The sequence below is a fragment of the Triturus cristatus genome, chromosome 8 (assembly GCF_964204655.1).
Source record: "Triturus cristatus chromosome 8, aTriCri1.1, whole genome shotgun sequence".
NCBI lineage: Eukaryota > Metazoa > Chordata > Amphibia > Caudata > Salamandridae > Triturus > Triturus cristatus.
Genome location: NC_140591.1, coordinates 1,199,530,247 through 1,199,556,788, shown reverse-complemented (window position 1 = coordinate 1,199,556,788; position 26,542 = coordinate 1,199,530,247). Strand labels below are relative to the sequence as shown.

Genomic DNA, 26,542 nt, shown 5'->3' with positions numbered 1-26,542 from the left:
CCCCTAAATCTAGAAACCATCGCGACCCCCACAGCCTTCTGCCCTTTTTAAAAAATACCCGACCCCTGCCCTAATCAGTCTTAAGTCAAACTTAAGACAAAATCCTAACTTTACTACTACTAAATGCCTTCTGTGAATATCAAAAGTAGTAGGACAGACTTAAGACAGACTTAAGACAAACATAGGACAGACTTAAGACAGACTTAAGACAAACTTAGGATAGACTTAAGAAAGACTTAAGACAGACTTAAGACAGATTTAAGACAAAATCCTAACTTTACTCCTATTAAAGGCCTTCTGTGAATGCCAAACGTAGTAAGTTTAGGATTTTGTCTTAAGTTAGTTCTGTGAATCAGGCCCTATATTTTTTTTTACCAGGAGAATCATTCTATTCGTGAGGGGAAAGCAGACAGTTCATATTAATAGGGTTAACATTTTGGACATTTGGACATTTGTGTTTGATGTAAAACATAATACGCCATGCTGAAAATAATAATAATAAGATAGTAATAATAAAAAAAATTAACAAGGAACCATGTTGCCCGAGCAACAGACATTTCACTAACAACTTACCTGTTTGCATTTTCATTTTTATAGGGACCTGGCAGTTTAATTGATCTTGAACTGTTTAATTAATTACACATCCCATTATCTCTTCCATTAACTGCGATGAAAGTGCTCTTGGTGCACTGTTTACTTAATTTAGTGATCTCTATTATTTTCATAGGGTTAGAATGACTCTCTCTCTAGATCATTGTCTAATACATCTGACAGCTAGTTGCCCTACACTTTGCTGAATCGTGGTGACTGATTTTGGCCTCTTGGTGCTTCTTAGTAGAACAGAATGGTTTCGTTTTTATTTAAATAGCATTTGGCCTTCATCTTTGTTTTAATCATTCCAGATTTTGAGAGGAAAGGTTTCCAAGGAACAGGAGTCATAGCACAATTGGCTAGGATCACACAGTTTTAGTCAAGTGGGGAAGCCGGAATTTGAAAAAAAAGGTTCTCTTTGGTCCAAATTTGGTACTTTAGCCAGCAGTGTACTGTTTGTGCTTATGGGCCGTTTTCCTTTTGAATGTTTAAATTGAATTCTACGAATGTGCTTCAGCTGGTAGGAATCAGTCATCCCACTCTCTGAGTCAAAGCATAGATGTTAGGTTTGGAAGCTACAAGTCGACTGTCTCATATAGACACACTAGTAAAGAGCATTGTCTCTGGTCGTGGCACTTCCTTACCGTACAAAACGCTGCATTTCCATTTATGGGTGATCGTCAGAAGCGCTCAGCTACCATGCTTCTCCAAAGGAGAATATCGGTTAGAAGAAACATCATCATTTGAACTCATGGGAACTGAAATCAAGCTTGACGAGAAACTGCTGGCGAAAAAACTCCTTGTATACCATCCACTAGGAGACAGCAGAGTCTTACAGGAGTAACTCATGTAAACGATCACTATAAATGCTACTCAACTCTCTAAGGCAATATTATTAGGAGATTTTAACATACACTAGAACAATGCCAAAGACCCCACTGTGGCCGCACTCAGTAACGGGAAACACCGTTTACAACGCTGTCTCCACAACGCAAAGCCATTACAATGCAGTCGTTATCATGACCGCGTTGTTAGTATACAATACCATTACATCGCAAGTCATTACAACGACTTGCTGTAGGGGGCACACTGGTATTGGATTTAAAATCCAACACCTTCCCTGCTGTTGCGCAAACTGGAGTAGGAATAGTAAATAATACTATTTCTAAGTCCAGCGCGCCCCCTACTGCAAGTCATTTTAATGACTTGCGATGTAATGGTATTGCGTAATAAGAACGCGGTCGTTGTAACGACCGTGTTGTAATGGCATCTGATTAAATCGCATGCGTTGTAAGGAGCTATATTCCTCAGTAACCTGCTTCAGGACCTCAACATGATTCATGCATGCAAGGGGCCAGCCCACAACAAAGATGCCACGCTGGACCTCATCATTGCCAAACCGGGATCAGTAAACATGCTAGACATCACCCCAACAGACTTGTTAGACCACCATCAATTTTTTTCTCCAAATATCTCTACAAAAACTGAAATCAAGGGTCAAACTAGAAGGGAGAAAACATGGGTGAGGGATTGCAGAAGCATAAACAGATTAGAATTGATGGGGCTGTACCAAACCTCCTTGGCACCTCAGTCTGAGCATACATCGGTGCAAGATCTGATACATCTCGGTAACAACAATATGACCAACAACATTTCAGAAGGCTGCGCCATTACGACAAAAAAGGCAAATATAAAAACTGTCAGTGCCATGGTTGAACCAAAACATAAACAATGAAAGAATGCAAATTAGACATCTGGAACGTCAATGGAGGACGGACCAAAACATTGCCCATCTTGAACACGAAAACTTGCAGAACCCACAATCACAAACAACTCAACGGACATATGCAATACCTGGTCAACTTTCTTCAAAGAAAAAATTTACAAACATAAGCAACTCTATTCCCTGACAAGCTAGCGTCCAACCTTGGGAATCCAACAACCACACCCTCACAACACACAGCAAGAATACTGACCAACACGCCCCTACTGTCCCAAGGAAAAACTAGTCTTTTGGAACAGTTTCAGATCCCTGTCAGAGAGGGAAATCCAGAAAACCATTCAGTCATTGAAACCCACCACACATCTCGACGCTCCCATTCTCTTCCACCTCTGAAAGAGATTCACTTAGCAGTCACTCCCTTATGGATGAAAATTGTGAATGCATCTTTCCAGCAAGGGTCCCTCCCAGAGTGCCTGAAAATGGGCCAAGTTACTGCCAAACTAAAAAAATATAGACGTGGAGCTGAAAGACTTCAACAACTTTTGAATGGTATACAGTTTTCTTTTCCTGGCCAAATTGGTAGAAAAACGCGCACATGAACAGGTTTGTGAACACATCAAGAATTTCAACCTATTAGACAAACACCAATCAGGTTTCAAACTAGGTCACAATACTGAGGTTGCCATGCTTAACATCCTAGATGATATACAAACATCACTAGACCATAATGAATCCTGCCTCCTAATACTTCTGGATTTATCAGCGGTGTTTTGACACGATCAACCACAAACGCCCCAGAGAAACTCTTGAATTTAGAATGGGCCTATCAGGGTTCGCCTCCTTCCTGCTGAACCGGCAACAAAGAATCAAACTTGGAAACAACCTATCTGATGTAGCAGGCACTGACAGGGGCGTTCTGCAAGAATCCACAATTTCTTCAGTGCTCTTCAATCTATACATGGAACCTCTCACTGAAATCCTTAAACAATCAAAAATCTCATACCACATGTATGCAGATGACACTCAACTATACATCAAACTCTCCTTGCAAGAGGATATCCAGAGACTAGATGATACCCTGAGAAAAATACAGGAATGGTCGGCGCACAACCATCTAAAACGAAATGCACAAAAAACAAATTCATTCTTTTCTCCTTACTTCTCGGATACCAACAACCTCAACTATGGTCTCAGAACCTCATTTTAATAAACTGCACACCAACCCTCTGCTACTCTGTAAAATCCCTAGGCATCACACTAGACTCAAATCTAACCATGCAAGATGATATACAAGCTGCAGCTAGAAGCCCTAACTTGCATCTGCAATGCTGAAAAAAATAAATCCCTTTATACAGCCAAGAGACCTCAAAACGGCCGTTCAATCTCTAGTGCTTTCAATACTGGACTATGGAAATGCCACACTCATGGGCCTACCTAAATCAAGCCTAGCCCCTATGAAATTGTCAATAAATGCTGCAGTAAGACTCTTAACAGGCACATGTCGTTATGATCGCATTTCTTCATGAAGATGGCATGCATAACACACAAAGCTCTACTTAATTCTGGTCCTAAATACATGACGAATAGGATCAAGCTATCAGGAAGCGGAAGAGATTCCAGAGTTCTAAATTCCTCACACAAGAACCAGGCATATTAAAAAACAGGAAAACACCGGCTGCACTTTCACTGGTTCTGCCCCAAAAATATGGAACTCCCTACTAACCTCAACAAGAACAATTTCCTCATTCAGGATTTTCAAAGAGGAAGTTAAAGCACTACTATGTCATAAGCGAAATCTTTTGTAACTGCCACTCACCCTATTCTAAAACTTATTTTATTGCTTGGTAACGTGCTATTCGAATTCGATGTACAGCTGATCCGATGGTACTAGTGTTTATTGTACTGCAAACCTCTTCAGTGTGCAGCACTCTGATACCGTGATGCTCATGTTCGAGCCTTATAAAACACTAAACATCAATAAATAAATATGTTTCTCTGTGAGTCATGTGTGATCGAGTTTATCACATACTCTTAACAGAGCCAGGGGAACTTTAAGGAAAGCATTATAAATATGGAGCCAGAATTGCTCAGATTGGGGTGGCTGAACCATATCTCGCCAAAAGAGTTGCACATCTGACATAAAAGTAGGGCCGGTAGAGCCTTTTAGAGCTCAAAGTGATTGACTAAAAACAATGGGCCTGATTTAGAGTTTGGTGAACATGTCATCCGTCACAAACTTGGCAGGCTGCCCTGTCCCCCAAACCTTCAATCTGCCTGCTCTATTTTGAGTCAGGTGGGCAGTTTTGCTAAGTAGTCCCCCCGCTGTCAGAAAACTCGCATACATGGCTCAATGGGGCAGGAGCCTTCAGAGTAAGGGCAGCTGACCACGCACCCTATTTAGACTTGACGGTCTGATGTCCGTTTTGTTTCTGCACGTCACTGCCAGGTAACACCTGGAGGTCACAAACAGGAAAAAAAATAACTTCTATGCCCACGAGGAAATTACCAGTGAGTGTGGGGCATTCGAATTTTTGGCTTTTTAGAAACAAACTCTCCCTTTGGGAGTTTGTTTTTGAAAATCAAAACAGTTATGGCAGCTGTGTAACAGACTTACAGTACCTTTAGAGGAGCCGCCATGGTGGCTTCTCTTAAGGCATAGGTATCGCTGCAGGCCCAGCAGTGATCTCATAATTTAGTAGGCGGCAGTCAGGCGGGGTGCCGGAGGAGATGACCACTACCCTCTGACTAATAACTGTTGTAGTTTCAATAGTTTTAGGATAAAATGACAACACATGAGCTGCTTTCAGAAAGGTGCATATGTGAGTGGTGAACAGATTAAATGCAAGTGAGTCAAACAACTCTAAAGCTTCTAGTGGACAAATTATACAAGCTATACTAGTTATGCATTAAAGTGGAATATCACATCACTGTTTGGACACCATGTTTATTCTCTTCACAGGAAACAGAATTAGGAGAGTATGTAGGGCCTGATTTAGAGTTTAGCAGATGGGTTATCCCATCCGCAGTATTACTAGTGCATAAAGTCCAGTGGCACTTGTAATACGACTGACAGGATATCCGTCACGTTTGCCACAAAATAACCCTGTCCACAAACTCTAAATCAGGCCTGTAGCTACACTCTTTCTATGTTTGTATATGTCATAACCCAATCAATCTGTAAGAACCATTGTTTACTATATTTTTATCAAATAGCTCTGAAGTGATATCCTGTAGATTAGCCTAGGGTAGCATAAGAAACATAAATCTGTCTTAATTTGAGCTGCAGCTGGGTCCCAACACTGCTCAAACAGACACATCCACAGAGGCAGACATGTTTCACACTTGCAGAAACATGTACATACAAGTATACACAGACCCTCTGCCGGATACTGCTAGAATATTTAATTTTAAATATTGTGCTAAACATATTGTAGCCAGAATATCAACTACAAAAATACTATATTTGTAGGTAAGTATAGGTTTACCTTAACAATACTTTGGTAGTCGATATTCTGGCTAATGTATTATTGTAGCACAATATTTTTCTGATTGATATTCCAAAATGGGTGGCAAATGAGGTTCTGACAATGGAAGGGAAAAATGTAGTGGGGCAAATGGAACCCTTCATGGTACAAGAATGATAGTTCAGATGTATGGTTGTAGAAATGGAGAGCCATATCGAGAAGAACTAAATTCTCAAAAATGCCAGGAAATGGAAGATGAGATTGGGGGAAACCCGGTCCCCATGACCTCTGAGACCATGAGGGCAGTGCACTTTTGGACCTGTGAAGTGCTGCTAAAGGACTGCCACTCTGCTGCTTTGCTGGACTCCTGCTTTGCTGCCCTACTGCCTGCTGTCCCCTTGCCTAGGTGAGGAGGACTGGACCTGCATCATTTGAACTCAGAGTGACTCCAAGGGCTAGCTGTCTGCCCTCCTAGTCTGAAGTCTCAGAAACAAAAGAGTTCCAACTTACCTGCTTCTGTACCTGGACTCTACCATCTGTGAGTCTGCCCTGCCAAGTGTTTCCACCCCAGTCCTGGACCCTTTTAAGTGGGCCTAAGGTGCTTGCTTCAGCAAAATCCACATCCTCGGTCGAACCAGCGCCATTGCAGGGCTCAGAACCGGCACATTGCTCCTGTTGCATGGATTGGAACCAGTGCATCTCTCCTGTTGTGCGAATCGGAACCTGAGCATGGCTCCTGTTGTGTTACCAGTACCAGCACATCGCCTCCGAGGCATCATCTTTGGAACCACCCCTGCACAAGGTCTACGCTTCTCCATCCACGCATTCTCAATGCCGCAGCCGAATCTCTGCATCGCAGCTCTTCGCGCATGAGAGTGCACATTGTCGCTGCTGCGCGGATCATCATCATTAAATCGTTATTAGGCTATACAGCCATAAAAGCAGAAGCTATGCATAGCAATAAAATTACGTAAAATCGAATCAAACAGAAATACATAAATAGGGTAGAAATAGCAAATCCCATAAAACGGTACAATGTGCAAGATTCAGATGATAGACCTATGTAAAACTAAAAATATACAAATTCTAGCAAGCTACAAAAGATGACTCTCTATACTACAAGCTTTTTTTGCCTGAGCCTCCACATATTCAGCAAAAAACATGATACTGCACACACAATGGGTTGTCTAACATCACTTCTCAGGATCCTAATGACTACTCTAAAGTAATGTATGTCCAAATTATGACAGATCGGGAGGATCCATTTCCTTTTGTCCCCCATGTATACGGGACAAAAAAGTACAGCATGTTCAATAGAGTCAGTAATCTTGGTACAGAAGGAATCATGACCGATGCATCACCCTCAGTGCGTGGATTGACACCTATGCATTGTTTCGAATGTGGCCCGCGTCTTCGACTCAGCCAAGATCAAGGTAACAACACAAGGTAACAACACATCAAGGTTGTGTCCTTGTGCAACGAAACTGGTGCGCATGTAAAGCGCTCTGATGCCAGATGTCTTCGGGTCTAGTCCGCGCTATATAAAACTCTACAAAAAAACTTTTGACTTTGTCCTGGGCCAGCACTGCTAGATATTCTAAGTAATCAGGTATTGCTTCTAAGTACTTTTTTACAGTTTGTTCTTAAAAAATTCATACCTCAAGTTCTACTTATTAGATTTTTGTCGTTTGGGTCTTGTTTTATTTATTAAATTAAGTTTTATTTTTCTAACCTGGTGTGGACCCTCTTTGTGTGGTGTTTTCACTGGTTTACAGTTTGAAATGTTACACAGATGCTTTACACATTGCCTGTAAGTTAAGCCTGACTGCTCTGTGCCAAGCTACCAGGGGGTGAGCACAGGCTAATTTTGGGTTTGCCTGCTTCTTACCCTGACTAGGATTGGGGTTGTTGCTTGACTAGGGCTCATACCCCAATCAACCTATAACCTAATTTCTAACAATATACATAATGGAAACTATACACTATATATGAGCTTATGAGAATGTGAGAAAATAGAACACTGTGCAGAATGAGAACTTTAAAATATATAAATAAAATGTGTATGTAATCAAATACTGCTAAACAAGATGCAGCCAATGGAGCTTGGTACCGGGTATGCTAATCCTCCATGCAATTGATACCGGAGTTAACAATGCCAGATTTCAGGATCCATTTGAGTTCTTCCTTGTTCAGTGGATGTGTAATATCTCCTCCACTGTTTGGCCATGAACTTAGTGAAATAAATAGCCATTTGTGATCTGATTCACAGTGTTTCTGGTCAATACAATGTTCAACAAGTGGTGCAGAAGGGCCTTCCACCAGAGCCTACTCCTGTGCTGGCAGATGCATACCCAAATTTTCTGGGTAGTTTGACTGATGTAAAGTAAGTTATGTGGACGAAGGATGACATAAAACACATTGTTGGTTGCAGTATGAGGAATGTTTGAGTGGGATTTTGGTGTTGCTCTATGAAAATTCTTTGGCTTCGATGTTAAACTGGCAAACACTGCATTGACCACATTTGAAGTGTCCTTAAATGGGGGCTATGCCCCATAGGTCAGTGATAGTGCTTGACTGTGTCACCCACTTTTGCTTAATGCAGACATAGTTGACTGAAGCTCCCCTGCTGTTAGAACTCGCAATTTGTTCTGGTACATTTTGTCATTAAATTGATAAATGGAGAAAAAGTTGTAATACAGACCAACCTACTCTATATTTTTTAGGGTTAGGATTTATGTTTACAGTTCCAACATATTCTGAGGAAGTGACAGTAAGGCGGTGACTCTTGCAGTGATCTCAGATGGGAACTAGAGTAGAGCAACACGTGTCCTTTTCTGTAGATTTCCAAAAAAGTGTAGTACACAGATGATAATTTTAACTTTTGTTTGGTGAACTTGTGGCCCTTTCAATGATGACTAAGCCAATTAAGAAATTCGACTAGGACAGTGTGGGTACCATGTCAGATTAGAAAAACATTGTCTATCTATCTCTTCCATTTAGAAATATGTTGTCCCAAAGGATTTGATGATGATAGAAAGGTAGTAGACTCAATATTGTTCATGACGGCAATCAATAAATTGGAGGCAAAAATTGCTCCCATTAATGTTCTTGTAATTTGTAAGTAGTGGAAGCTATTATAAGACTCAAAATGTTTTTTCTGCTTGCTAAACATAAGTGGTAAAAATGAAGTGGATAGTTATAGTCAGCAGCGTGTTAATTCCTGTTGGTATAGAAATCTTCAGATAAATACAGATATGTTCTTTCAATTTTATACTTTTGGATATCTCTCTTAACTTTGTTTGCCTTTTTCTCTTGCTTGAGTTTATTAAATTCTGCTACAGTTGTTTAGACCTCTTCTAAGGTAGCCTTACCATCAGCATTGATATGTGATTCCTTGATCTATCTTTCAAGGTCAGAGATTTCCTTGAGGAGTCACCTAGTTGGTGAGCGTCCTGATTGGGATCTTTCACTGAGATCTGATGTTGTTAAGAATATGACAACTAGAGGTGTCTTGGCGAGGGAACCACAGATTTGACTTAAAAAGATGGTTAGACTATTCATATGAGGGTCTTTTGAGAGCAGTGCACATCCCTTCTTACGACTGAAAGGCAATCATTCTGCTTAACTCAAAATTTAGGAAAAGACTTAGGGCTCGATTTAGAGTTTGGCAGACACAGTACTTCATCACAAATGACATCATGGAGTTTCCATTCAAGGTACAAAAAGGTTGGTTGACGGCCACTGCCATTTGTGATGGCAATTCGCCGAATTTGTAATCTTTTTCTATTTTTCAGAAACATATTCCCAAAGCGGAGTTTGTTTCTGAAAAACAAAAAAGTAATGACCCTCACACCCTGGGGGTTTTGTCCCAAGGTGTGTTGGATAAATATAGTGTTTTTTTCTGTCCCTCACTGCCAGACTTTACCTGTTGGTGATGCACCAAAACAAAAGACATTACACCATCCACCTTGAATAAGATGGGCGATGTAGTGCCCTTCTTCTGATAGCCCCTTGTCTGTCGTCTGCAGGATTAGCCTTTCGATCTTCAGAGCCAACAGGGGCTCTGTCCACGGAAAGCTTATGGTCTACCCATCTCTAAATGAGGAAGGCGGACCTAGAGTTGATGTACCAGCTACTCCATCACATGCACAACAATTCTAAATCAGACTGTTAGTTTCCATAGGAGCTACATGGTTGTTTGTTTTGAGTGGGAATCAGAGGCTAATGTATAATTCGAGGCCGACTACATTTGGTAATCACCCACTAATATAATGTAAATGAAGAATGCATTCAAACCTTTGTAATTCATCTGTGTTCTAGGTTCTGCCCATCGCCCATGTTAATGAAAACACGAAGCGTGTAACATTAATAAACCCCATGGCAGTTAACCTCAATGTGTACAAGCAGAAGGTGGAACGTGTCATTAAGGCCTGTGAAAGGTGAGTGCTTGCTTCTTTACCTCAAACACTGAATAAACTGGATGATTACATTGATTATATGAAGTATAAAAAGGGACCCCCTACTTCACTTCAGTTGGTTAAGGAGACTTAAAGAGAGACATGACATATTTGTGTCTGCCGTCAAGGGGTTAATTTGTGTTGATGGTTACAAGAGGTGGGCGCTGGCACTCATTTTGTGCGACCCAGCTTATTTTCATTATCAGACTTTGATCCAGAGGAAGAGAGGTAAAGATAGAATGAGGAGAAGTGGGGAGAAAAAGAAAGATAGCACAACTGACAAGAGGAGAAAGGAGAGATGAGAAGGAACATGCACTGGTGGTCTTCAATATTTTGATCAGTTGCAACACCAAGGCTGGGATTGCACAGCACCTGGTGTGCATGCACTCAACTATTTTTGAAAAGGTTGGCACCTTAGTGCCTGTCTAAAGCATAATTACTTATGCTGTGGCTGGCCTGCTCCAAATAACAATGACATACCAGTATCAGTACCTGGGAAACCAATGAATCAAGACAATCTCCATTAACTACATGTCCTCAAACTTTCTTTACGCTCCAATTTCCCAACTAAATGCTCATGTTTCATTTCACAATCATCACTGTGTTGATTAGGTCTACAGTTCTGCATAGGAGTTTTTCTTCAGACCTAATCAGCATATTCACTCACTCATCCACTCATACTCTCCTCTCAGTGAGTTAAGCACCTACTCCACAGATGTCTGCAACCTATATGTCATTCTTGCCTTAACTGTGTAGTTCTGTAAGTGTTGAATGCTTGTACTAGTCTGCCCTGCTGAATCTCTTTTGCTAGGAGTGGAAGATTCCATGTGCTGCCTTCTGTGAGAGAGGGAAGCTTACTTTGCTACTGTCATGCTGTACCTGTTGTGTGAGGAAGCAAAGCTTGCACTGCTGCTGCCTGATTTGTATGTGTCCTTTAATGGGGAAAAGCTTGCACTACTTCTGCTCTACCTGTACCTGTCCTTTGAAGGACAGAATTCTCCTCTCTTTTTGTCCAAGATATCCCTGTTCTATAAAAAATGGTTATTTCCACTGCTGTTGCCCCATCTTATGAACAAATCAAGGCTAGTGTGAATGCATGTGCACAAAATGCCCTTTGAATCAGGGACTATTTCACAATATTTGATACCAAGACCTGTAGTACTGAGGAAGGTGAATGACCCAATATGAGCAACATTTGAGTGCAAAAACATGGTGATGGTAAAGAGAAGAAGGGGTACTTTGCTCGGTGGTCACCACCAGTAACAAAAATGTCAGCTCACCCACATATAGTTTTAATTTAGGTATGAGTGTAACAAAGGGAGAGCAGAAATGTCAATTTGAGGGATATAATCTCACCCAAACTAATGAAGCCAGTTGATAAAGGATACCTCAGTAGGTTGAGGAGGGTTCATTTTCATATGTGAGTACATGAATATATTGTAATTTCATAGTAGGTTGGCTGTTCCTTCTAGAACCGTAGTACTTCTTGTACGTTTATGCTTTTTTGCAAAGAGCATACAACAGTCCCTTAACTTCTCTCACTCCCTTGTTAGTGTGCAAAGAAAATGTATTGTTTATGGTCTGTATGTGTTAGAGAACTGTGTGGTGTCCTTCTTGCTCCTGTGACCTGTCATGTACTTAGTGTGTGTATTAAGCAAGGCTGAGTTGCTGCTTCCCATGTTGCACCCTTGTTGTGATGTGTATCACACAGTATTCAGATCAGGATTAAACTTTCCACTACAGAAGAAATGAAAACGATTGGTTTTGCTGAAGCTTATTTTTATTCATAATGAGAATGAAAGAGAATGGAAGAGTGAACCCTCCCAAAATAATATGTGAACAGAATTTACTTCTGGTTTAATATATGAAACAAGAAGCAGTTTTTTAAATGGACCAGATGACGTTGTACATATATAAAACATAGCTGGCTAGTGGCTTAATGTTATCAATAACGCCTTAGGCCATTTCTTGTACTGAAGCTAATAGCAGTTTGCATGCTGGAGCTTTGAACCAATAATGACAAAGTTAAAAGCAAATTACAACCCCAGAGTGCAACATGCTGTTGGATGAAAAACGAGTAATGGTGGATAATATTATATGCAGGGCCAAAGGAATTATGCGGCAGTGGTTGACAAATACAGCTAGGAAAGGGAAAATATGTGGAATGATGCAGCACATCTGTAGCAGTATCATTTGCCATTTTAGCAGCTAATAAACGTGTCTGGGCATATTTGCACTTCATTAGTATTAGTGTGACACTTGTATACAGCTATCAGCAGCTGAAAAGTGACCAGTTCAATTTTGCAAAGGATCTGCCACTGCTCAGAATTAGACATAGAGCCTTTGTTTCAAAAACCTTTGATCCATTGAGCTAGAAACAAAATTTCCTTTTTGTGAAATATTACGTACCAGATGGTGCACTATGTGGCAAGTGAGGAACATACACGATTATGCAAAAAATGTTGCAGCACCAAAAACACATAATTCAAGATAAGATGCCTGGATTATATGTCACACTGCCAATGGGCAGACTTCTGAAATAACATTAACACTACTTGGATAAACAAGTGGGTGTGTAAAAAGGTATTTACCAGAACAATTCGAACAGCAGCAGCTAAAGTGTTTGGTGAGAAGAAAGAACAAGCATTGGCAATGCCAATAGGTTGGTCTTATGAATGGAAATGCCTTTTGTGTCATTGAGGGATTTAGGAACTCACTGCGCCACGCACTCAGTCACTCATCTTTGCACTTATCCATCTATTTATTCATCTATTGACTCTGTACCACATTCATTGGCTGACACAACTGCAACAAAAACAAACAAACTCAACAGCATATGCAAGATATGTTAAAAGGGTTGTATGACAGAACAACGTGTGCACCTACCACCCATGCCTTCACTTCGCCGTCAGTACAATGCGTGCATCTTTACCACACATGCATTTACAATGAGCATTTTTACCACGCATATGGTTTTATCACGCTTGCGTTTACTACGAACATTTTGTTGTAAAGACATGGTTGGTAAAAACATTTGCGTAGTAAAAATGTACACAATCACTCACAGTTGAACACGCACAATCACGCTGCTGTTACTTACTATTGTTGTGCTTCAACGTCATTCATTTCTTCAATTTTCATTGGTAATCGACTCCTCACACCTCCAATTAATCCATCTGCTGCCCATCGTCTTGCCGGGCCGCCCAGAATGTCATCAGGCTCCGCCACCAAACATAACATGCCTCTGACCCTTGAAGGCAGAGGGTGAGGCTGAGCAGCGTTCTCCTCAGCCTGCTGGAGAACACCCGTTCGGGGTATGCCGCGAGGGCCAGGGAGAACCGGCAAAACAGTTTGGAGCCAGGTAAATTGGAGTCCCAGCTGGGCCAGTGCGCACCACAGAGAGCCAGGCCCAGTGAGGCATACTTCCTTTTCCGGCAGTTGGCCTTCCCGATTCTGTGCCGCCAAGCAGGGCCCAGCAGTGCCCGGCCCTCAATCCTAAAACCCTTCACCCAGCCCTAAGCCCTAAATCTGCCCCCCTCGCCTCACCCCTTGCCCAGCATTGAACACTTAAACCGCCCCTTGTCCTGACCCTGAGCCCTAAAACCGCCCATTGCCGCAGCCATATGCCTGACCCTGAACCCTAAAATCACCCTTTTCCTTGCTCTGAGCCGTACAACCGCCCCCTGCCCAGCTCTGAACCCTAAAACTCTTTGCCCCTGAGCCCTAAAACCACCTCCTTCCCAGCCCTAAATCCAAAAACCCTTTGCCTCAGGGTGGATGTTGAGGTCGGGGTGTCCATCTCAACTACAACGCAGCCATAACATCCTTACAACACAGTTATAACATTCATTACAATGGACATGCCTTGCCTTTACCATAGTTTTCATAGTAAAGGCATTTATGGTAAAGGCATATTCATGGCAAATAATTTGTGGTGACAGGCGTGTGTTGCCATAAAGGATGCGTGATGATGGTCATGCGTGGTTATGACTGCGTTGTAATGGCTGTTTCCTTGTTAAAAGAATTCATGCAGGAAAAAGAAAACCAGTGCTGTTGTCTAAACACGGTGGTCATACAATTCTATACGATGTCCGTCTTGCAGAGGTATTGTAAGTAGTTTATCATTGTTTTAAAGTTCCAGAATGGCCGCCACATTTAGAACCAACGAGTTGGCCTTCTTGTAATGGTAAAGCAATGACACACTGTGGCCAACAGCATTCCATAATGGTCTTCTGGTTTAGAGGAAGTGCCAAAGTGGGATGCAACGCACTACAGATTAAATTAGCATCAAGCAAGATACCTGTTAGCACTGCCTGGAGAGCTGTACTATTCCCTTAAGAAACATTAAAATAAAAAGAGGAAAACCAAAGAAATAAAGCAGGAATAAAAGGAGAAAATTGAAAATGAAAGGACTGACTGGCCAACCAGCCCTTACACTGAAATGCATTCATTTTTAGGTGACTGTGCACGTGTGATCAGAAAATGCCATCATTCACAGGGCAAGTGAGCCAATGACTGATTTGGACTAAACCATTACCCCAGGCAGTAAAATGTCATTGGTGGAAGTAGAGTTTAAGTAACACTCAGACAGACCAATGACAGAACAGAACTGGCCCAAAGGTCCTCTATGTATCTATGTAGATATATATTTTTATGCATGAATGCATGTATGATTTAATTTTGTTATTACAAGATCCTGGCAGAAGCTAAGAAGAAATTCTAGCAGGAGCTATTACAATGCAACTCTTCTCCCCTCAAGTTTTGTTAGAAGCAGCACCAACCCCAAAATCCTCCCGTACAAAGGTAATCTGTGACATTTCATGTACTAAAATACCTTTCTGTAGGCTTTAAAACATAATAATAACAATCTATTCTTAAGTGCCTATTACTTTAACATTTGCTTTTCACAATCACCATATCAGATCTAGTGCATTTATTGTAGCTTTTCATTATAAACAGTCAGACCTATAACATTTATCATTGGCTTGTCACCATGACCAATGCAGACCTACTGTGTTCGTCATAAGCCTTCCCACAAGGCACCCATGAGGCGCAAAATACAGTTTCCAAAACAGTGTCAAATTCTCACTAATAGAGCCTAATAAGGATTACCATAGTGGAAATCATCTGATCCAAAGGTCTGTTAGGGTTAGTTACCAACACCAAAACCCTTGCCTACTACAGTAATCTGTGAGATTCTATGTAACAAAATATCTACCTATGGGCTTTTGCACAGTGTAATAACAATCTACCCTTAAAAGCCTATAGCCTTTCACAATACGTAAGTTAGGCCTATTTGCTTTGTCAATTCTTTTCATTATAAATATAACACACCTAAGGAGCCTGATATTCCTTTTGACAGTTAACCAATAAGTCATCTAGCCTTTTCCGATGGCATAGGACTGTATACAACACAGGTCTGGTGAAGTGCGCATACGCTGGCAACTATCAGGCATACATTTATAAACTTACAAATATGTACAAAATTACAATTGGAAAAACAATATACAGTCCATCTCAGCAGGGCCTAAAAAGAATCATCACAGTCAAATTCTATTCCTTGGATTTGTCAAAGTGGGTGACCACCACCAAAACACTTGCCTACTATGGTAACCTGTGAAATTACTTGTAACCAAGTACCTTCCTGCTGTCTGTAACATAAAGTCATGACAGTCCACTGTTAGAGGCCTTTTGGCTTGACAATATGCTTTCAAAATAAATAATCCTGGCCTACTGCTTTTGTAGTGTTGTTTCAAAATAAACAGGCCAGACCTATTGCATCTGGCATAACATTTACCTGCACACCAATCAAGCATACAGCTGTTATCATTGGTTTGTCACCATAATCAACTCAAGCCTAGTGTAAGCTTTCCTCCTGTGCAACCATCAAGCATACAGTCATATAATTGCAAATGTATACAAAATTAAAGTTGGCAAATCAAAGCACTATCTCTCCTCAAGGACTCTCACAGTGTAAATCTTCTATACCCATGGTTTGTCAGAGGGGGTAACCAACAGCAAAACCCTTGCCTATTAAGGTACTCCGTGAGATTTTGTTTTTAAAAAAAATCTATTTTTAGTCTTTGATATAGAGTAATAACAATTCACACTTAAATACCCATTGACTTTGACATATGGCTTTCATAATAAATATGTCAGATCTTGTGCTTTTATCATAAAGTTTCATAATAAACAGATTAAGCCCATAGCCACGATCATTGGTTTGCTGCAAATGCAAACTCAATCATGCTATATTGAGTATAAGCGTTGCTACAAGCCAAAAACTGCAATACAAGCAGCATTTTTAGTGGAAGCACACATATTTGGCTCAATCAAATCCTTTACTCGGGGAAGCAACCTGTGACATTGCATGAAACAAAAAACCTACCAGTAGGCTTTAATTCAGAGTAATAACAAATCACGCTTAAATGCCTATTGGCTTTAATGTATGTTTTTCACAATCAATATGCAAGGCCTTCTGCATTTGTCATAACTTTCCATAATAAGCAATCAGGGCAATAGCCTTTATCATTGGCCTGACACCACAACCAACTCAAGCCTACTGTACAGAAAGAAAACTTTCCACAAGGCAACAATCCAGCATACAGTCATAAAAGTACAAATGCATACACAATTGCAGTGTGCAAAGCAAAACACTATCTCTCCCAAGAGAGCTTAACAAGGATAACTGTAGCGCACATCTTCTATAGTCACGTTTTGTTCTGGTGCATAATCAACATTAAAACCCATGCCTACGATGGGGCAAACAGCCTTTACAACAAGGTTTTTACCATGTTGTGCCCTTTACCACACATATTTTCACCATGTATATGCCTTTACAACACATGCCTTTACCACACATTTAAGGTAAGGTGGGGAGTGTGGGGGGATCTCCACCCACAAATACATTGTTTTTTATTTATATAAACAATGCGTGGTAATGGCATGTGTTGTAAAAGCAAATGCGTTCTAAAAAATGTGGGGTAAAAAATGCATTGTAAAAGCATGTGAAGTATTTCCCTGCGTTGTTCCGTCATACAACCCTACGACAGTAATTTGAAATGACTTTAACACATGCTTTTCACAGAATGTGGGCCAGGGCTACTCTCTCTGTCCTAAAGTTTCATAATAAACAGATGAAACTTATAAAATCTGGCATAAGCTTTCCCAGTGAACTTATAAAGCCTGTACCCTTAACCATTGATTTTACACTTTACCCAACACCAGGCTATTAAAGTGCACATAAACTAGCAACCACCATGCTTACAATTATAAAATTACAAATAGGTAGAAAAATACAGCATGCAAAACAATATACAGCAAGTTACATCAGGGCCAAACAAGAGCCATCACAGTGACAACCCCCAGGGGTTGTCATAGAGAGTGGATAATGCCAAAACCTTTGCCCACTTCTCTAATGTATGACATTGCGCGTAACAACATATCAGGGGTGGCTCCTCCATTAGGGCGGAGGAGCTTCGCCCCACTGCTTTCTCGCAGTGCGAGAAGCAGAAACATAAAATGGTATGTTAAATACCATTTTATGTTTCTGCTCCTCGCGCTGAAAGAAAGTAGAATGGTATGCCTTGTGGGGGTTCGGGAAGGAAAGGAATGGCTTGCCCATTGCTGGGTGCCCTGATTGTTTGGTCGGCTCTCTGGGGCCGACCAAAACAGTCATGCGCACTCTGCATTTTCTCTATGTAGGCTGCATGCAGGCGCGGGACTCAGGCAGGAGCGGAGGTGGCGCGGAACCCGGTAAGGTAAGTTGTTTTTTTATTCTCCCCATGTGTACCCCATCGCATACCCCTGCGGGACCCCCCAACCTCGAGTCATGTGAGCCACGACTGCAAAATGTGTGTCTATAACCTGTGACACAATGTGACAACAGCCAACTGCTAAACGTTTAGTGCCTTCAACAAATGCTTTTCACAATTAATAATCTAGAACAGCTGCCTTTGTCATATTGTTTCATAAGCAGACCAGATCTATGGTATCAGACATAATGTTTCCAGTGCACCAATCAGGCATATAGCTTATCAGTATAACCAACTCAGGCCTATAGTTTTGAGCATAACCTTTTCCACAAGGCAACCATCAAACACATAGTCATAAAATTAGAAAGTTATACAGGTTTACAATTGGTTAAGCGAAATTCTATCCCTCCAAAGAAGGCCCAAAAAGGATTCTCAAAGAGCAAACCTGCTATATCTTCGGTTTGTCGCACTGGGTTATCAACACCAAAACTGTTGCCTACTATTGTAATTTGTGAGATTCCGTGTAACAAATTACCAATCTTTATGTTATTCATTTAGATTAATTAGAATCCACATGTAAAGGCCTTTTGACTTTAACCTATGCTTTTCACAATAAACATGTCAGGCATAGTGCCTTTATTATAAGATTTATTTCATAATGAACAGAACAGACCTATAGCCATGATAATTGGCTTTCCGCCATAACAAACTCAGTCTTGCTGTATCGAGTGTAAGATTTGTTGCAAGCCGAAAAGTGTAATATAAACAGTCTCTCGAGTGGAAGCACCCAAATTAGGCACAAGCAAAGTCTGTATTCCGAGAAACCAATATGTGGGAGGAGCTTAAGTCCCTCTCTCAGTAGTGCTCTGAAAGCCTGCGTTTTATCATAAGGTCAGAAAACAGTTGCACTGTCAAGCCAGCCTTAAACATCTATGTGGATTAGTGTACGCCTTATCATCCCTTATTGCTCTCAAACGCAAAACTGCACTTTGAAGTCTAACGGTAATGACGGAAGGGGAGGGTCCTGGGCCTGCAATGTATTCCTCATGACTGCCCACCTCCCATCTGTACTACTGCAAGAGAAATCAAAACATTAGGGGCCAGATGAACGACAGTTTTTAGCATTCACAGACGAAAAATCGTGCCGTTTGTGACCGCTAAAAAGGGTTGAAGTATGTACAAACCATATTTTGTGAGTCTATAACCTATAACCGACTCGCTAAATAGGGTTTGCGAGTCGCTATTTGAAAGGGGCGTGCCAAGGGTGTCTCTTCGTAATAGCGATTAGCGGGAGGATGTACGAATGTTCTGAGACTGCAAATGCAGTCGCAAAACAATCACAGTTTACCACCTACTTCAAGTAGGTGGTAAGCCAGTCGCAAACGGGAAGGGGTCCCCAGGGGACCACTTCCCCCTTTGTGAATGTATGCAAAAATATTTTTTAAGAGCAGTCAGTGGTCCCACGGACCACTGCCTGCCCTTAAGAAATGAAAAGAAAGCTTTTCATTTCCTTCTTTTGAACGCATCCTGTTTTCCTTTAAGGAAAATGGGCTGCATTTTTCAAAAAAAGTTGCTTTATTTAACAAGCAAACACAGACATGGTGGTCTGCTCTCCCCAGCAGGCATAATCTCTGTGATAGTAGCCCATTCCCTATGGGCTGCAAATTGCTACCTCCCTCATGAATATTGATGAGGCAAGTAATTTGCGACCCCATTGGGAATCGCTAAATTTGTCTGAGACACATTAATACATTCCGTTTTGCGTGTCACAATTTGCGATCCGCAGAACAGAATGGTCGTCCAAATGACCCTAAGTTATTTAGTTATATAAGACCCTTTAGCAGCATTTAGTGGAGGATGTGGCATAACGGCCAGAGCTGCTGACTTTGGATTTTGGGAACCTGTTTTCGAGTTTCGGCACTTGCTGAACAGCTCATGATTCTTGACAAATCACTTAATCTCCTCGTGCCTACCAAAAATGAATGCATCCTTGTGTAATGCAACTGGTGCTCATGTACAGCGCTCCAATACATTTAGGTAATGTTCGCAATATATAAAACTGATTAAAAAAAAAAAAAAAAATGATGTCATGTGTGTGTCCCTAAAAGTTCAAGATTAAGAAGCCATACATTTGCTGGTTCAGGCAGTGGGATAAATAAATAAAATAATCACAGCTGCATAAAAAGGAAGCACTTTTTCTTTTAAAACATTTTTTATTAACATTTTGTAACTGGTAATCAGCATTACATAGTAAACAGTTTTAATGGTACATACATGGTGCAATAAGGAACCGTAAAATACAGGTCTAGACGAATTCAATTTACATGTCTATTCTGCATTGATAACATGACTAGCTCGTGTGATCACAATCATTGTTATAGCTGTTGGGCCCTGTTTGGTTAGTCACTGACATCCGATATCCGCTCCTCTCGTAGGGGCTCAAATATATTGCCCCGATAAGCATTCCACTTTCCCCATATCCGAGTCCATTTCTTGTGGCACCCTCTATGTACATGGACTGCTTTCTCTGCCACCATCACAACGTCCATGTCACAACACCATCTACAACATGTAGGAGTAATCCCAGTTCCCCAGTGTTGGGTTATATTTCGGTTCGCTATTGTCATACCTAAGGTTGCCCACAGTTTAGCCATTTGGTTCAGGTCTGTAGGCTCCCAAATATTGAGAAGACATCTCTTGGGTTCCGGTAGTACATTCATACCCCAGACCCATGAGATCGTGCACATGACCGCCTCCCAATAGGGTGTGATTCCTGGACATTCCCAGAGCGTGTGGTAGAGTGTGCCCGGCAGCCCACATTGTCGTAGGCAGAGCAGTGTGTCTGCCCGACCTAGTCGGTGAAGAGTTATTTGTGTAAAATATATTCAGTGCAATATTTTTAATTGCACTAGCTTTAATTTGGAGGGTATTGCGACCTCTCACGGGGATGCCACCGCCTCCTGCCAGTCTGCCTCGTCCAGGTCTCCTAGATCAGTCTGCCAACTCTCCCTAAGGGTAATCGTGGGGTCTGGTTGATTGTTTATGATTTTCCGGTAAGTTAGGGAGATGGCTTTTTTATGCAGATAATCCGTTAAAAGTCTGTCCTCTAGTGGTGCGGCCTATGGTAATTGCGTTCCTGGCGGGTTTTCAAAAGCAACAACGGCGGACCTCCTATGCAGCACCTCGTGCCAGTTCCTATTTATAAGTTGGCTGTGCAAAACTGCCCCTGCGCCAGCAGTTGAATGGCGTCACTGTGCTCCAGATCAAACGATATTCTGATTCATGGAGGTGCGCAGCTCAAGAAGTCCAATCAAAACCAATAATTAGAAAAAATTACTTCTTTATTCCAATAATTCTCTTTTCTTAAAAAAGCATCATGTACAAGATATCCAGCAAACACGTGTCATTCCATACGGGAACTTCCTCAGGGCAAAAAATCATATGAGTCACTAGTAGGGAGCACTTTTTAAAAAATGACTTCAACGTTTCAAAATCGCAGATGTATAGTAGTTCATAACTTCATTGGTGTGTTCTTTTGTATATCTCCAAGTTGTCTTGAAATCCCAAAGCAATATCCCAAGGTCCAAGGATATCAATGTATTTAGAAAGATGTTATGTTGTTCTCGCAGAAGGAACAGTGTATTGCACTGTCGCCCATACACATTCTCAATAGAATCTGTGGAGACCTGATAGTCGTACACAAACACATCCTGCTCCGTAATGTGTGATTATTATGGTGCAGGACGTATACATCTGTGATTTTGAAACGTTGAAGTCATTTTTTATAAAGTACTCCCTACTAGTGACGCATATGATTTTTTGCCCTGAGGAAGTTCTCTATAGGGAATGAAACGCGTTGGCTGGATATCTTGTATCTGATGCTTATTTAAGAAAAGAAAATTATTGGAATAAAGAAGTTATTTTTTCTAATTATGCGTTCCTGGCGGGATAGCCCCCATAAGTGCGTGTTTGATCTGTGTATAACAAAATGTTTCCGTTGGAGCCAGCCTGTATGTTGCTTGAAGTTGGGAGAATGGAATGACCTCACCCTTTTTCCACAGATCCCCTATCCTAGAGAGTCCCATTGTCTGAAGCCTTTAGTGTTACGCAGTCTGCCCAACTTCCGGTTGTCCCAAAGTGGCATGGCCTGTGTCAATACCCCTTCCCATCCCAGCGCTCGTTGAGCTACGAACCATATTCGGACCGTATGTCCTGTTGGACCTGAAAGAGTAGTATTCCTTGTTTTATTGTAAAGTACGCCCATAACTCTTTCTGCTTCTAGAACATGCCTATCCATACGGAACGCTGGTTCCTCCTGGGGGGCATGGAGCTATTGATTCAGGACAATGAGCTGGGAGGCCCAATAGTACAATTTTATATTCGTAAGTGCAAGGCCCCCGTCGTACCAGCCCCTCACCAGTTTGTGCAACGCTATGCGTGCTGGTTTGCCATCCCACAGGAGATTGCTCACCTCGGCATCTATCGCTTTGAAGTAAGTGGGGGAACTGCGAATGGGGTGTTTTGCAGGGCTTACAGAAATCTGGGTAGCATCATCATTTTGAAGAGGGTTGCCCTTCCTAACAGTGAGAGTGGCAGTGATCGCCAATACTTGACATCACTGCAAAATCGTTGTAGGGGTTCCATAAGATTTTCTTCGATGAATTGCGTGGGCTGGGGCGTTATAAACAATCCCAGGTATTTAAATCCCCTGTCGGCGATCTGCATCTTGCAATTCCGTGGGAGCCGTGGAGGGGATCAGTATGTACATGAGAGATTTTGCCCAGTTTATGGTGTATCCTGATGCTTTCCCATATGTAGCGCATATGTCTAATAGCGTGTTTATGGAACGCGCTGGGGATGCCATATTAGCTCATCATCCGCATTAAGCAAGATGCGATCCTCCCAACCCGCTGTCCATTTTAACCCTCGGATCACCGGGTCATGCATTATCCATGCTGCCAGCGGCTCTAGTACCAGCGCGAATAGGAGCGGCGACAGGGGGCAACCCTGCCTTGTCCCCCTTCCCAGTGGGAATTCGCCCAAAATGCAACCATTTACTACCACCTGTGCCAATGGCCTATCATACAGCAGTTGTATCCATGCACAGAATTTGGGGCCAAATCCCAGGTCTCTAAGGGTGGCGAAGAGAAAAGGTCATTCGACAAGGTCGAATGCCATACGTGCGTCTAGGTAAAGAATAACTGCGTCTTTCTGTATTGTAGGTATACGCGCCATAACGCTACATACTCGCCTCAGGTTGAATGCTGTGCTGCGTCCCGGCATGAATCCCGACTGATCCGGGTGGATCAGTGTTGCAAGATGGGGCTGCAGCCTAATCGCCAATGCCTTCACCAGTATTTTGGCTTCTGCGTTTATCAACAAGATTGGCCGATAGGACTCACACTCCTGCGGTGGTTTGCCTGGCTTATTTATTGCCACTATCGCCGCTAGACGCTGATCTCTGGGGAGCTCCCCTCTGTTTAAGCAGTCCCTGTACATACTAAGCAGGTGGGGTACCAGATGAGTCGCCGCTCTCTTATAGAATTCAACTGGTATATTGTTGGGTCCTAGGGCCTTACCTGCATGTAAAGCCCCTATAGCTGTTGCGAGTTCGTCTGGGGTCAGATCTGCCTCTAGCTCTTGAGTCACAGTGGCAGCCAATGTTGGCATCTGGATATCTTTGAGGAAGGCTAGGTTGTCGGCTTTTGTGCTCGTGGCTGTAGGTGTATATACGGCTCATAATGGGCCGCTAATGCATCAGCTATCTACAGTGGTTCAGTGGTAGTTGTCCCATTTTCTAACCTTATTTGTGCCACCCATCGACTAGCTCTGTACCGTCTATCTAACCAAGCTAGCAGCTTGCCCATCTTATCCCCGACCTTATATATGGTATGTTGTGTTTTGGTGATTCTCATTTTCGCCTCCTCCCATGCATATGTTCTGTATTCTTGTTGGGCCATGTTTAACGCATGGGCTGTGGTGTCACTAGTGTCTGTGGCATGTTTGTCTTCTGCCTGGGATACTCCCTTCTCCAGTGTCTCTGTCTGTTGTCGCTGTTCCCGCTTATGGTTTGTGATGAGGGTGATTGCCTGGCCCCGCAGTACCGTCTTATAGGCCTCCCACAGAGTCGTCAGGGATGCAACTGATTGTCCAGTCTCAGCAAAGTAAAGCCCTGTGGCTTTGAGTAATCCTTTTATCTATCTTGGGATTTTTTAGATATCCTGGGTAAATTGGAAAAATTTGCCGTCAACCCATGATATGTAATGTGTATTTAAGTGATACAGGTGAGTGGTCTGAAATACCCATGGGCAGATGTTGGATTTCCAGCACTCTCTCAAATCCTGTTGATAGTGTGAAAATATAATCTATTCTTGAGAGACTATTGTGTACTACTGAGTGGAAGGTATACTGTCGTTCTTGCGGGAACCTGGAGCGCCAGGTATCAATAAGCCCAATGGCGTCCATGAATTCTGCTAATTTGAGATTTACGCTACTGGGGTCTCTGGGGGTTTTTCGGTCCATGTTAGCATTCATAGTGGTGTTGAAATCGCCCCCCAGAATTAGCTCGCCCTGCGGCAGTGTTAGTAGGAATTTCCCCAGTGCTGGGAGGGTCGCCTGATGGAGTTTCGGTGGGATATATACTGATACCAAATTGTATGACCGCCCCTCCCACTGGCATGAAATCGCTGCAAAGCATCCTTTGTCATCTGCCCAAGACCCTGTTACAATGAGTGGGAAGCGTTTGCTGATCAGAACCCCCACCCCTCTCGAGCCAGAAGTAAAATCAGAATGAGCCACCATCTTGAATCCCCACCTGTCTAAGGCCTTACAGGTCGAACCCACCAAGCGCGATTTCTGTATCAATACCACCACAGGTGCCTTGCGTTTCAGGTAGTGTAAGACCAATCCCCTTTTTATTTTGTCACCAAGACCATTTACGTTCCAATATATCACAGTGAGAGGGGGGCCCAGTGTGGCTGGAGTCAGGGTTTGAGGAATCGCTATCTCAGGCGGAGGTTCCGTGTGTGTTCTGTGAATCGTCATCAATATTGAAATATGGAGCGCATTGCAACATCAGTGCCCTATTGTCATAGTGTATTTTGTAACCAAACGTACCGTATGTGTGTACCAGTGAAAACAAAAACAACAAAACATAAAACCAGCCCTTGCCCCCCCTCCCTGCCTTCCTGCATTTTGGATCTAAAACTATCCGCCACCCCAACTTAGCGGAGTGCTTGTTTCCCATAACTTGTACATGTGTGAGGGGGAGAGTCTCCCTATGATCTCCTTGAGTCGTCCACTTAAATACACAGTCTATCGTGGCCGGTTAGTCTTACAAACATGTCTATGTGGCCATCGAAATGGCACCAGATGACTCCGCGCATGTCCTTCAGTTCTATCCGTATTCTCGATCTGTTCTCAAGGACTCCGTGATCCCTTGGGCCTCCTTACCAGGTTCACTGGAGCTCGTTTCCATTGGACTCAGGAGGCGTGCAGCTTTGTGTTTGTTTTAGTTCCCATCTTTGTTATGTCACAACTCTCCTGTTGGGTCCGACCCCCTCAGTCTTGAAGAAGTTGCGTCTGTTAGGTGGTGCTGCTGCCTTTGCCCCTGTCTTCTGGGCCCAGCTGCCGGACGCCACCCAGCCAGTCGCGGGCCTCATCAGGTGTCGTAAAGAACCAGGCTTTCCCCTCAGCTTCCACCCGCAACTTAGCCGGGAATAACATTGACTATTAGAGTTCTCGGGTCTGCAGTTCCTTCTTGATATCTAGAAAGCTATGAGGCTGCTTGGTTACCGCCGCCGTGTAGTCTGGATAGAGGGTTATAGTAGAGTTTTCGACATGTAGTGGGGGGGGGGGGGGGCTATGCGCACTGCATCCCGGACTCGAAAATTGAAAATACGTGCCAAGATGGGCCTGGGGGGGGGGGGGGGGGGAACCCGGCCGGGGCCTTCCTCCAGGCATGCGGTGCGCTCTTTCAACTGAGAAGAAACTGGAAAACCCCCGTGGCTGCAGTTGGTTCTGGATAAGATCTTCAACAGATAGATCTAAGACCGGTCCCTCTGCTGTCCCATACGGCACTCCAATTAGGCGTATATTATTGTACCTCGAGCGGCCCTCCTGGTCAACCAGCTTGGCTGCCATTAGCTTGTTGTCCATTTCGAGTTGCCGCACTTGACGTTGCAGCATGGCATGGCGATTAGGCTGCAGCCCCATCTTGCAACACTGATCCACCCGGATCAGTCGGGATTCATGCCGGGACGCAGCACAGCATTCAACCTGAGGCGAGTATGTAGCGTTATGGCGCGTATACCTACAATACAGAAAGTCTTTGGTAGTTTCAATTTCTGTCACTCTCGTGGCCATTTTTGACACGTCTGCACGTGTGAGTGAAATGTCCGTTGAAATCGTACCAATGGACGTTTGGACTTTGGCCAAGGCGGCCATGACGTCCTGCAAGGTGACCTTAGTAGTTTTATCCGTCATCGGGCCCTCAGCGTGTTCTGTGTTTGCCACTGATTTGTCCAGCTGGTCCTTAGTGTAGGCGTATTTGTC

The 26,542-nt window shown here is 42.7% G+C and overlaps 1 protein-coding gene across 2 annotated transcripts in view; it reads left to right on the top strand.

The window, feature by feature from the left end:
• Window positions 1–26,542, top strand: part of VWA3B (von Willebrand factor A domain containing 3B) — a 983,684-nt gene that overhangs the window by 530,927 nt on the left and 426,215 nt on the right. For both annotated transcript variants that reach the window (XM_085622889.1, XM_085622888.1), the window contains one exon: window positions 10,099–10,217. In XM_085622889.1, the coding sequence (XP_085479015.1) occupies window positions 10,099–10,217 (119 nt within the window). The remainder of the gene's footprint in view (window positions 1–10,098; window positions 10,218–26,542) is intronic.